The sequence below is a fragment of the Oncorhynchus masou genome, chromosome 23 (assembly GCF_036934945.1).
Source record: "Oncorhynchus masou masou isolate Uvic2021 chromosome 23, UVic_Omas_1.1, whole genome shotgun sequence".
Lineage (NCBI taxonomy): Eukaryota > Metazoa > Chordata > Actinopteri > Salmoniformes > Salmonidae > Oncorhynchus > Oncorhynchus masou.
In genome coordinates, this window is record NC_088234.1 from 57163669 (window position 1) to 57177335 (window position 13667).

A 13667-nucleotide genomic window follows, 5' to 3' on the forward strand; every position below is an offset into this window, starting at 1 on the left:
ACCCAAATAGGTCTACATGGACAAGTTCTGGCCTGGTTTAGATCTTATCTGTCAGAAAGATATCATTTTGTTTCTGTGGATGGTTTGTGCTCTGACAAATCAACCGTAAATGTTGGGGTTCCTCAAGGCTCCGTTTTAGGACCACTATTGTTTTCATTATATATTTTACCTATTGGTGATGTCATTCGGAAATATAATGTTAACTTTCACTGCTATGCAGATGACACACAGCTATACATTTCGAAGAAACATGGTGAAGCCCAAAAATTGCCCTTGCTGGAAGCCTGTATTTCAGCCATAAGGAAGTGGATGGCGGCAAATGTTCTACTTTTAAACTCAGACAGAACAGTTCTAGGTCCAAGAAACAAAGAGATCTTCTGTTAAATCTGACAGTTAATCTTGATGGTTGCACAGTCGTCTCAAATAAAACTTTGAAGGACCTCTGTGTTACTCTGGACCCTTATCGCTCTTTTGACGAACATATCAAGACTGTTTCAAGGACAGCTTTTTTCCATCTACGTAACATTGCAAAAGTCTGAATCTTTCTGTCAAAAATTATGCAGAAAAATCTATCCATGCTTTTGTCACTTCTAGGTTAGACTACTGCAATGCTCTACTTTCCGGCTACCCAGATAAAGCACGAAATAAACTTCAGTTATTGCTAAACACGGCTGCTAGAATATTGACTAGAATCTTGAAATGTGATCATATTACTCCATTGCTAGCCTCTACACTGGCTTCCTGTTAAGGCAAGGGCTGATTTCAAGGTTTTACTGCCAACCTACAAAGCATTACATGGGCTTGCTCCTACCTATCTTTCTGATTTGGTCTTGCCGTACATACCTACACGTATGCTACGGTCACAAGACACAGGCCTCCTTACTGTCACTAGAATTTCTAAGCAAACAGCTGGAGGCACGGCTTTCTCCTATAGAGCTCAATTTTTATGGAATGGTCTGCCTATCCATGTGAGAGACGCAGACTCGGTCTCAACCTTTAAAAGACTCATCTCTTCATTAGGTCCTATGATTGAGTGTAGTCTGGCCCAGGAGTGTGAGGGTGAACGGAAAGGCTCTGGAGCAACGAACCGCCCGTTCTCTCTCTCTCTCTCAGCCAGAGAGAGAGAGAGAGAGAGAGAGAGAGAGAGAGAGAGAGAGAGAGAACTTAAAGACAGGAGAAATACTCCAGATATTACAGACTAACCCTAGTCCCCTGACACAAACTATTGCAGCATGCATACTGGAGCCTGAGACAGGAGGGGTCGGGAGACACTGTGGCCCAGTCCGACGATACCCCCGGACAGGACCACCCCTCATAGCCTGGTTCCTCTCTCCGTTTCTTCCTAGGTTCTGGCTTTTCTATGGCGTTTTTCCCAGCCACCTTGCTTCTACACCTGCCTTGTTTGGGGTTTAAGGCTGGGTTTCTGTACAGCACTTTGTGACATCAGCTGATGTAAGAAGGGCTTTATAAATACATTTGATTGATTGATTGATTGGTTGCTGGATCAATCCTTGAGCTGACAAGGTAAAAATCTGTCGTTCTGCCCCTGAACAAGGCAGTTAACCCACTGTTCCCCGATAGGCCGTCACTGTAAATAAGAATTTGTTCTTAACTGACTTGCCAAGTTAAATAAAATAAAAAATGTGTTAGTCATTGTTACAAAAAGTCTTAGGAGACATTTTTTCGCCATATCCAGTAAGGGGAGCAGGCCACACCCAGACAAATTGGGCGTGGCTTCCTGCCCTTTCGGGAAGTCGAGAATAAAGTCTTCAAAGAGTTTATAAAACTCAGGCAAGCCAACAAAGCGGTGAGTGTTGAGATAGCGACGAAGAAAATAAGTATTACGAATTTATTAAATGTAACGAGTTTGCGAGCTACAGTAGTTGTAAAAAAATATATAGTTAGCTAAACAACGAAGCTAGCGTTAGCTGACTCTTAGTCAATGGCTAGCTAACTTAACGTTATCTAGCTAAATTAATTAACGTTAGCATCTAGCAAGGGAACATTAGAGACATAATTATTGAATGGCACATGTGTTTAACTTTCAAATGAATCACATTTATGTCCCGGGAAGCCACCATGGCTAGTAACGTTGCTAAATTAGCTGTGTTTACATGTAGCTACCATGTTATCTAGTGATAGTTAGCCGCAGTATAAATTGTTTGTCTTGACCGACTAACGTGGTAGCCAGGTAAGGGCTAACGTTTAACTAGATTGACAATGGTAAACTAACGTTTAGCTAGTTAGGTGGCCAAATAAGTTTTAAAAGCCAGCTTGGGTCTTGTCAATAATCAATTGTAGCTAACTTACCATTATGTGTTTCAGTTGCGTTAACTAAACATGTATGTTGCTGACCTTTATGGAGATGCAGCTGGATTATACACTAGCTAACTAGGTAAACCTTCCACATCCTGTTATATCCCTGCCACCTAGCTAAATGTTATGTCTCGTCTCTCAACACAGGGGCAAAGATGCACTACTATCGTTATGGAAATGAAGAGGTCAGCTGCTGCTACAAGTACCTCATGTTTAGCTACAACATAATATTTTGGGTAAGTAGCACTAGCGGTAGCCCTGTAAAACTTTTAAGGTAGGCAAATGTTTAGCCTCTCTTTAGAACCCGAGAGTGTGATACTTACTCATCTCTAACATGTAGGCTCAGCATTCCCGAACAGTCCTATTACAAGTCAGAATGTTGAACAGACTTCACTTCAACTTACTTTACCTATTGTCTGCTGCTTTTCTCTGTTGTCTGAAGTAATCTGAGACAAAATATCCACAGGGAAGTGTTATCAACCAGACTGAGTACGCTGGCTTGTATTTCTGGTTGTGTTTTCAATACTGACAAAACAAACACATGCATGATATGGCCGAACCACAGACCGAACCTGTCCCATCCCAATCAGCTGGCAAACTTCACAAACACTTCAAGCTGATTGTGAGGAAACGTGCTTCGGTTGACTATGTTCTGGTAAATTCGGCTATTGGTTACATATTGTGCAATGTGTCAGGAGCGACAGATACTACCAGCACCGCAAAAAGTTGAGTTAACACATTATCCTGTGGATACCTTATCTCTACCACCTACCGTCAAAAGCACAGACAACCGGTTAAGTAAGTGTAAATATAATTGTATTCAACATTCTGGCTTGTAGACGCCTGCTTCTTTTTTAGGCAGACCTCTTTCCTCTTGAATATAGGCATACAATCACTATGACACCCCCATGTCTCATTTGGTGCTAAGCAATGAATGTAGCTATGAATATACTGTTGGCCATGAGCTATGAGTCATCCATGAACAGTACCTAAATCAGATACTAGAATACTGCAACAATAGGGTGGTGCCCATTGTTTTCTTTTCATGCAAGAATTTCTAGGAATCCCATGTAGGAAACACATTGATTCACTTCAACCATTTTCTGCCCTGGAGGCCAGATGGCAGCCTCTGCAGGCTGACCCGGTGCCACTGTCTATCTACAGAGTACTTTTTCCATAGCCTCTCCCTCTGATAAAATCCTCCACTGGTAACAGCCATGGCTTTGGTTTATTTTGTCAATTAAAGAATAGTGCAAAATATTGCTTTGTGCTGTCACTTTACAGATTTCTATCAATTCCCTGCCAACATCAAGTTGAGAATGAACATTGAGAGCCCATACTTCCTGCTTTAGAGTGAACAGGACTCAGTCTGATGGGTGCTAGTTTCCTCTCTTGGTGTCAACAGGAAATGTAGAAATGTTTCAGTTTGTTTTCTGGTTAAGTGTTACTTTGTCTCTTGATAGGGAAGGGGGTGTGGTAACCATTTGTGACTACTCATCCTGTTTTTAAAAATGTATTAATTATGTTGCTCCCCCTTTGTAATTAAAGCGGTTGTCAGTGTTTGTGGTCAGCAGGATTCCTCTTTTTCTATTGTATATATCTACGCTTCAATGTTCTTTAGTGTGCAGAGGTCTACCTAATGCCCTGGTTAAATACAAGTAAACACACCTGATGTAAATAAATGAACACACCAGGAAAAAAAGTTTCTATGCTTCTTTCCTCAGCTGGCTGGAGCAGCATTCATTGCCATTGGGTTCTGGGCCTGGAGTGAGAAGGTGAGTTAGCAGCTTCTCCCATGGCCCTGTGAATGTGTCACCACTGGACAGAGACAAATGACTGTTTGTATAATTGTGTTTGAGATTGACCTTAAACACAGGCTGTATAATACTTAAGCCAGGAATATCCAGTCACTTCTCTTCACAGCTTTTGAAAGCTTCACAATTATCAAATTAAAATGTAATTTCCCCTCTTGTTACACATGGCTTAACTTTAGCTGATAAGGCATTTTAATGTAAATGTCTGTCTAGGGTCAAACCGCTTGACTACATTAGAGGTTATTCCAATGCGTATTGGACCTATTAATTTTACTAGGTAACACATAAGCTTTTAATCACAGGTACGCTGTGATTTATTCAATGTTTGAAGTAATGCCTGCATGTTGATGCTATTCTTGAAATTATATCAGTCTCTGTGTCATCAGTGTTTAGTGCTGAGCGATTAGTGCTTTTTTAGGCCTGTTTCAGTTTGATTATTAAAAATCTGTTTTCAGTTTCTATTGAAAAAAAGTAAACATTAAATGCATTTTGTTGAATGCTGTCCCAACACAGAATAAAACAATTAATGAAATTCCAATGATGTTAGTGACTGCCCATTACTGCTTATCACTTATGAACAATTTATTCACTTTAATACAATATTTAAATTGTGTATATTACACTTGTTGGTCATCTAATCTCTAGCCTATGCTGTTTGACAACATCACTATTGTTTTAGTTCTTTAAAGTATATATGGTCAAACTTGTCACTGCTGGATACCAACCATGTATTTTCAGGTAGAGAGACCTTGTGAAGCAACAACTCTCTACCCCCTCGCACATTCTAACCTAATTTAGCAGTCCTAAAAGAGAAACCGGACAAGTAGATGGATTGTAGTTAATTACAACATTTTCTGCACAAAGTTATATAGGATATTGGCTGGTTGGAAACCATTACTCCCTACTACATCGCACAGTAAAGGCTTGATGATTTATATGATTTATATCTATATCTAGCTGTGCCACCAGAGACTCTGGGTTTGCGCCCAGGCTCTGTCGTAACCGGCCGCGACCGGGAGGTCCGTGGAGCGACGCACAATTGGCCTAGCGTCGCCCGGGTTAGGGAGCTTGTCGCCCGGTTTAGACACCAGCTTGTTAGCAAAGAGCAATCATTTTGTTAGGGCTGTTTTGGGAGTGGGGAAAACTAGCTGTTATTGTAAGATGTTTGGAACTTATTGGTCTAAACTAATTGTGACCGCCTGATGATGTCACCGTTGAAGGCCAAACCTCCATCTCACCAAAACAGGCATACTTTTCAAACAGCTCTTGGACTTAAAGAGCATTATCATTTTTGCAATACCACAGTATTATTCCAACCTCATTGTGTGGCTATATCTATATTTTAGAAATCTCATCTTTGACTGCACTAGGCCTTTAACTTGACTGCTCTCTCTCCTATAGGGTGTGCTGTTGGACCTGACCCAGGTGACACGGCTGCATGGCTTTGACCCTGTGTGGCTGGTGCTGGCTGTGGGAGCGATCACCTTCATCCTGGGCTTCGCAGGATGTGTAGGTGCACTCAGGGAGAACATTTGCCTCCTCAAATTTGTGAGTACCGCACCCCTTCAACAATCCTTTTTCTCTGTGTCTCATAGCATACTGGTAAATATATTTTAGCTACCCTTACAAACATGCACCTCTGTTGGCCCAGCTTGTGCACCATGAGTCAGACATGCTCCACAGTTGATTCCACATCCTATGACTAACAAGGGGTGTCTATCTTAATGAGTGGAAATCTATGAATAAGGGATTCCTTCATTCACCACATCCTGCATTGTAGTGTTGCACGTAAATATTACAGTATCGAAATATCACGATACCAACTCTTAAGAAAACCGTAGTAAAGTTTCATGTGACAGTACCACATTTTTCAGCCCTACCAAACTAAAGAATCTGCTGGCGCCTGTTATAAAATGTTAAGTGTTTTATAAATTCAGTTGGATTTTTTTTAAGCAACGCTAGTCTCTAGAATGCCCCAGTCCAGTAATATCCACTTCACTTTCATGCATATATCAGGTGTGGGAGCTGTAATCAGCCAGCCGGCAGCCACATCCCCTTCCAGCCACCACTCACCTGTTTCTCTGTCTGCGCATCTATTCCGCAATCAGTTTTTAAAATATAATTTAGCGGTGATGGCGAGTGGGGATGCACACCCTGATGAGTCTTCTGTTACATTGGAGCAGTGCAAGCAAAGTTGATACAATGTATCATTTCATAAAGCACATGCCAGTCTGGGTAGGCTGTGCAAGTTCACTGTCAAGCAGCCTTCGAATGCCAGAGGTCAAATACAGCTTAGTGACAGGCATACTTGCAGCTTTACAGCAGAGAAATTATTTTCTCTAGCTCAAATGGCAATAAACCATTACCCGTATTACCGGAGCAACCTTTTTTAAATTTTCTGCTCGATTTAATGCATATTTGATATACACTGAACAAAAATATAAACACAACATCCCAGAGACTTTCTATACGCACAAAAACCTTATTTCTCAAATTTTGTGCACAATTTTGTGTAATTGGCATGCTGACTGCAGGCAATGTTCACCACAGCTGTTGCTAGAGAATTTAACAGGTAGGCCTAGTGTGTGGGAGACGGAGGGAGCATCTGTCTGTTTTTAATGACGAGGTAAAGGTTTCATGCCGCGTTTTCCCCCTTATTGCCACAATGATATTCAGATCATGATGCATGTGTATTCCTCCAGCCAAAACACAGGTAGGCCCTTGACAATGTGAGAAAATCAGCCATTCTAGCCAGTATTATGTTAGTGTGATGTTGAATACTATATGTGTTGAGTGGGAGTGTGAATATCAGTGAAAGGTTGTTGATGTAGCACATGGGCATAACGTTTAGAAAACAGGAACAAGTATCACAGGGACTTGGATGAACCGGGTGCTAGGCCACTCAGAATTGTTTTCCTCTGTGGTATCGCTTTTCTTGGCCTGGTATTGAATCATTAGTAACATTTTGGTATTGTGATAAACTACTCTATTGATAGGGGTATGCAATTGTTTTTTTTTTTTTTTGTCTACTCGTGCTACCACGAACACGACTGTCCTGTCTTTGTGTCTGACTCGGATGCCCCTCTATTAGTCTCTCACCACGGGTAAATGGCTTGTTTCTGTCCTTCAGTTCTCAGGGGTCATCGGGTTCATCTTCTTCCTGGAGCTGACGGCAGCCGTGCTGGCGTTCGTCTTTCAGGACAACGTCAGGGAGTGGATCAATGACTTCTTCCTGTCCAACGTCAAGGCCTACAGGGAGGACATTGACCTGCAGAACCTCATCGACTCCCTGCAAAAGATGGTAGGAGAGAGGGAGAGCTATGCAAGGTCTGGCTGTGGGGGTGGCTAATGGGATATAGAGGCAGAGAAAGGGATTGTGAGACACAAGGTGATGTTTTAACCAGTGCCTCTTTCCCCTCCCTGATAATGTATTGCTGCTGTTTTGTTTCATGCTGTCTCTCACATCCTTTCTGTCACATTGTTTCCTTTCCTCCTAACCGCTGAGATTGTTCATACATTCCAGTGTTAGTGTGTGCTTGTTTTCACAAGTCTTGCTGCAATGCCCTGTTGTTCTCTGGGGACCTGATGAGACCTGAACTGTTGTCTACCTAATGTATATGTACTGTATGCTCAGTCCTACATTGTCAGATGTGTGGTATGAAGATGCTTCAGTGTGTTTGGTTAGTTAGAACCATCTCTGACTCAAACTCCCCTCTACTGTCTGTCCTAGAACCACTGCTGCGGAGCCAAGGAGCCTGATGACTGGAACCTGAATCTTTACTTCAACTGCACTGTCAACAACCCCAGCAGAGAGAGGTGTGGAGTGCCCTTCTCCTGCTGCCTCAGTGACCCTGCAGTAAGTACTCTCTGCCCGTCTCTCTTTTATGCTGCTATTCCACTGTTACACTAGTGTATACACCCTTATGTTATACTAGGGAAAATGTGTTTGTATAGCTAGGGCTGACCGTGAGGACTTGTGAAGAGCAGAATCAACAACCTCTGCATAATCAAAACAGCTGCTTTGTTAGATGGTGTTAAAGTTCAATTAGCCATTATGTAAATGACATCTGAAAAGTACCAGTGGCCTGGGCTTTGGCCCCAAGTGTGACACCGGGTGCTGTGCTGCGTAGGTTGAAACTGAAAAGCCTGATTTATTTTGGGTGAAACACTGGTCAAATCCGTAATGGAAATACGTCATTGGTGTCATTGCTCCTTCAGTATTTGTCTCTGAATAAATCCCTCTGTTCTCGTGTTACAACTCCCACTGTCATACTCATTTTTAGGTATGCTTCTTATTAGTCCTTGACACTGCCGGTACTAAATCAAACTGTTTCTCTCTCCTCAGGACACCGTTTTAAACACCCAGTGTGGATATGATGTCCGTCAAGGTCCAAAGGTAAGACCCTATCCAGCGCACACATCACATACATGTGTTCATAATATATGTTATTTAGTAGATGCTTTTATCCAAAGCTTTTTCTCTTCATTATATCATACTGCATGTCTTTTTAAAGGGATACTTCAGGGTTTTGGCAATGAAGCCCTTTATCTACTTCCCCAGAGTCAGATGAACTCGTGGATAAAGTGTTTGTCTCTGCGTTCAGTTTGAAGTTTCCAACTAGCGTTACCGCATTTGCTAACTAGTGTTAAATAAAGACAGTTCGGGATATGTCACCTATATATGCATCCATGTCTACTGTTTGCAACAATCTGCCTCTGTACTAGCTGTATTAAACTACTGCTGTGAAAGGAAAACATTTTGTATTGTGAGCAAATGTTTAAGGGGCAATTTCAGTGCAGAAAGAACTTCCATTTCTTAAGGATAGATGATACAGGCTTTAGTGGCAGGTCATTTAAACTCTTTATTGACGGTGTCTTTGCTCCCCATTACCCAAATGGGATAAACACATGTTGTGGTTGGCTCCCTTCTGCCCATGTGAATCTCTGTCACTACGGAGAGCGGCAGGCTGAAAATAAAGTATTCTTCATCTAGATTTTGGCCTAGTGTTTCAGTGGTCGCTCTCCAAGTTGGGGTTTAAATCTGGTCCCCTGGCTCAGAATGATCTATTTGTCTTCATTGTTATTAGTTTGGGAGACGGAAGAACCATACAGGGGTTTACAACAAGGTTAAGGCAGACTTATTTGTCGTCTTTGTTGATCAGGAAGGACGTCTTAGACACTGCAGATGCGCATAGATAAATGTTTTATTTTATGCTGAACATGAAAAGAAAAAGTCAGCTCTTCCATCATAAATGACTCAATTCATTGCAGAAGAACCAAATATTTGCCAACATTGACCTTTCCTCTGCCCTTTATGGTGCTCTATCAATTTCACTAAGATTTGTTCATACATAGGCTGTCATGGATGAAGGCTACACAATAGCAGAAAGTACTTTTTTGTTCAAATTCTGGAAACTTCTTGACAACACACACTTGGTGTTAAATCTTTAGTATTTGAAAAAGCAATCTGTTGGATCTAGCCTTTATAAGATGCATTAAGTGCACCAATGGTTGTAGTAAGGGGATTTGAGTAAGCCGGTATATACGAAGGTATGGAAGAGCATTCTATATAGCTGTCATTTCCTGTTGCAGGGGGTCTGGAGTAACGCCATTTACGTCAAGGGCTGCATCCCAGCTTTGGAGGAGTGGCTGCCTCGGAATATCTACATAATAGCTGGAGTATTCATCGTTATATCTGTACTCCAGGTAAATATAAGTATATCCACGTGTAAATGACAGACTACATGTGGATATGTTCTAAGCTAATGCTGTGATTTTTTTTTTTTCTCACTTCTCAGATGATGGGCATCTTCTTTGCTCGGACACTGATCGGTGACATTGAGAAGGTCAGGTTTAACTACTACTGAGTGGTGTGGTGAAATGCATAGGCCTACAGAGGACAGTACTGGGACTATCCACCATTCCTCCCTATCTCTGATCTCTCTCTGAGGCATGGCAAGGGACAAGAATACGTCTATACCCGTGGCTTGTTATCTTTGGACTGTTCTGTCAGTCTCTGGAGATGGGATACCTCTGCAGAGCCTGCACAGTGGACATTTAATCCGCCTTATTCAACACAAGACTCTTATGTGCCTTCTCTCACAGGATTGCAGTCGGACTTAAAAATACACCCTGGGTTTCCCTTTGTTTATGTAATTAGATACATTTTTGTATGGTTTGCCTCAGACACAGTGAATGTTTGCCTCTTTCCCGGCGACAGTCTTAACCAATAAACCCAGGTAGATTCCTGGGTCAATACATCATACCTCAATGATCCAAAAACAACAATTTAAGTCGCCGCACAGGTTTAAAGGGTGTGTTCTCTAGCCTTCAGCGTTTCATGAGTAGAATGGTAGCATATCAGACTGGAGGAGGAGGAGGAGTAGGAGGAGTTTACCACGTCAGTGCAGCTGCAATGGCTCCGTTATAAGACCTCGCCCTAGAGTTCAATCTGAAACAACAGGATTTCGGCACTGTTATGTGACAGGCTTTCAACTGGCACCACCATTGTCCCTTACCTCAGCTAAACTTGAGAAATGCAGCTCTATTTTAAAGGTAGACTCAGTAGATGCAGACAGTAAACTGCATGGTGGGTCTATTTCCACAACAAAGTGTGAGCCTCAACTTTAAATTCTCTACCTACAATGCTGTAACAGAGTGAAGTGAACCCGTGCAGATACTGTGTTGAGCACAAAGTATTGCATCCTGCTCATCTCAATATCTGTGGTGCTGCTCGTGGCAGTCATCTAGCGGAGTCTACCTTTTTAAACCATTAGAATCAGTCTGCAGCTGGTCTAAACCAAAAGTGCATAGCTGAACCTCTGACCTATTGTCCATCATGCCTTGTCTTTTCTAGCAGTCATGTGTCTCACAACTTGTCATTCCACAATGTGTACTGCATCATGCCAACTAGTGTTGCGTATCGGTCATGTAGACATAACTTAAGGGAAACAACTGTTGACGCAATGTGTGTGTAGATGACATGCTTTATTTTGATCAGTCTTAGATGACCCCTAAGTGAAGTATTAGTTGTTAGCTTGTTGACTCAAGAGTAGCTGAGTTGGATTATTTTACTGTTGTGTTGACTCCAGCCAAGGAAGCTTGGGCAAGTGCAGCAGTGGAGACAGAGCCCGGTGTCTCTCACCCAGACAAACAGGGAGACATAGAGCCGGTGTCTCTCACCCAGACAGTGAGAGACAGAGCCGGTGTCTCTCACCCAGGGAGACATCCAGAGCCCGGTGTCTCTCACCCAGGGAGACATCCAGAGCAGCATGGGCCACTTGAACCACAGGTGAGATCTGATCATAGCGCTCACATCCCATCAACCTATAGCCGGGATCGTGCTGTGATCACATCACTCGACCTGGTTATCTGCCTGCATGGTGAAAGTTTTGATTGAGAGATTGTATTCACCTATAATGTCTTGAATAATTTTTACTGTCTTATCTTGATCTGTTTTTCTAAACACATTCACAAACGCAAACCCAGTCTGCGCCTTTTTAATTTTAGCTTGAAAATGTGCTGAGCTGTTCCACTCTGCTCTTGTTAGATATTAAATACAATGCTGTCTGATCGGGCTGCCCGGAGGCACTTTATATAGAAAAGATACAATTACAACTGTACGGGATGTCTTGATGCCCAACTCGTGTCTCCTCTGCTCAGCCTTTACACCTCAACAAGACACCCAGCCCACATCCAAGTGACCTCTGGCCACAGAATGAGCACAGACTTCCTGAAACATTACTCCAAGCCTTCTGAAAGCGTTTTCAGCGGCGGTGTTTGCTGCAAGCTAGATAACTGCCAGTGCCTACACACATTGAGCTTGCTTTACCTTCATCCTGTCCAATGATGCCCTGCTCATTCCCCCTCCACTGCTGTCCTCATACCAGAATGGGGTGCGTTACAGAGCCATCTATGGCAGGTAGCCTAGCGGTTAAGAACATTGGGCCAGTAATCGACTCTCCAAGCCTGCTAGGTGAAAAATCTGATGTGCCCTTGAGCAAAGCACTTAACCCTAATTGCTCTGTATAAGAGTGTCTGCCGATTGACAATGTAATTGTTGAATGAGGATATCTTTACAGCTGATGAATGCTATACTTGAGCTATATGTCATACATTACAAGATCAAATTAAAGTGCTTTCATTCAGGCCTTCAACTCCCATTTACACATCTGATGGTCTAGGTCTTTTATGTAGTTTAACAATTTTGGGTGCTTGTGTTAGATTGCTTCCATGCGATCATGGCAGTGTTTTTAACAAAAGGGACTGTTTTTTTCCATATGTAGATGTTCTCTGTTTTACCAAATGACATTTTGTAAATGTGAATTTTCTTAATTCTGGATAGGTTTTTATAAGCAATAAAGTATGTTGTCCATTTTTGTTAAATTTCCCTGTGTAATTAATCATCATCACAGATTAAAATGGCTGTTTTTACACAGACACCCCAATTCTAATATTTTCCTCCCACTATTTGATCTTTTTACCAATCAGATCAGCGCTTGGCAATAATTGGGCAACATTTCAGAATTGGGCTTCCTTTGTAAACACAGACATATTGGCTTTGCCCCCAAAAAACAAAGGCTACTTTATTCTGAAAAGTACTGACTTCATTGTGTTTTAGAGCCCTCTTGTGTTCATAATGGGAAATTACCAGAAGTCCTGAACAGCCTTCATGTAAGAGTTATTAACATTTATTTTGGAATCTTGCAACATTTTAGACAGTGTAGATATTACACTAAATTGATAGTCATTGTTTTGTTCAAGCCCTAGAATTAGCTTGTTATCTTTAGGGTGTTGGCAACTACTTAATTGTGGCAATTATGTGAAATGTGACTACCATAATTTTGGTAATTGATTCCCCCAAGAAATTCTCTACAAGTCAAGGCAGTATACTATTCTCAAAGCAACATTTATACAATGTATATGGTCTATCCCTTATCTCAACGAAGATGAAAGTAATTTATCGCATGAAATAACAGATCTGTGTAATTTGCTGGTGACAGTGTCGCTTGCCAATTTCTGTTTCTGACCGTTTGCGTTTTGTGTCATTTCTGTAGAATGTGCTGTGTAAAAACAACGGCCACAATAGTACAGGAAGGACAGTCCAAACAATTTAGAGCAGTCTGGCAGTAACTCCATATACAGCTATTGCCTACCTGGGAAAGGTGTTGCCTGATAGGAAAACATCCCTCTATATTGGACAAGGTGTTTTATTGTTTTTGGGGCAAAGTAGTAGGAACAATTCCATCTTTGATCCCTCCCTTTGATGCCCACGGGACCTTTTTTCTGTTTTCCACAGGTTGATGAGTGACAGACTCTGATGAAGTTGATATTCAGTGTAGCTTTGTGTGTCTGTGGCTGACTACTTACTGGCTGCTCTAAACAGACTGGCCACCTAGCTCACTGATTAATGCTGGACCAACTGCTGAGAAACTGACACCTAAAGCTGGACAAAGGCTGCCTGCCACACAATCTCTCCTGCTGCGTTACTACAGCAGCCTATCTATACTAGCCAGGAAAATGCTGCGTCCCAGTGTT

The 13667-nt window shown here is 42.0% G+C and overlaps 1 protein-coding gene across 2 annotated transcripts; it reads left to right on the top strand.

Moving 5' to 3' along the window:
- Window positions 1-1714: 1714 nt before the first annotated feature.
- LOC135511105 (tetraspanin-14-like) lies at window positions 1715-12509 on the top strand. 2 transcript variants are annotated; one of them, XM_064932641.1, is made up of 9 exons: window positions 1715-1807; window positions 2464-2552; window positions 4041-4091; window positions 5532-5678; window positions 7261-7431; window positions 7861-7986; window positions 8476-8526; window positions 9723-9836; window positions 9929-12509. In XM_064932641.1, the coding sequence occupies exons 2-9, from the start codon at window positions 2472-2474 to the stop codon at window positions 9995-9997; spliced, it is 810 nt and encodes a 269-aa protein (XP_064788713.1). In that variant the 5' UTR covers window positions 1715-1807; window positions 2464-2471; the 3' UTR covers window positions 9998-12509. The 2 variants fall into 2 exon arrangements, with proteins under 2 accessions (XP_064788713.1, XP_064788714.1); XM_064932642.1 differs by lacking the exon at window positions 1715-1807 and adding an exon at window positions 1823-1838.
- Window positions 12510-13667: the final 1158 nt, after the last annotated feature.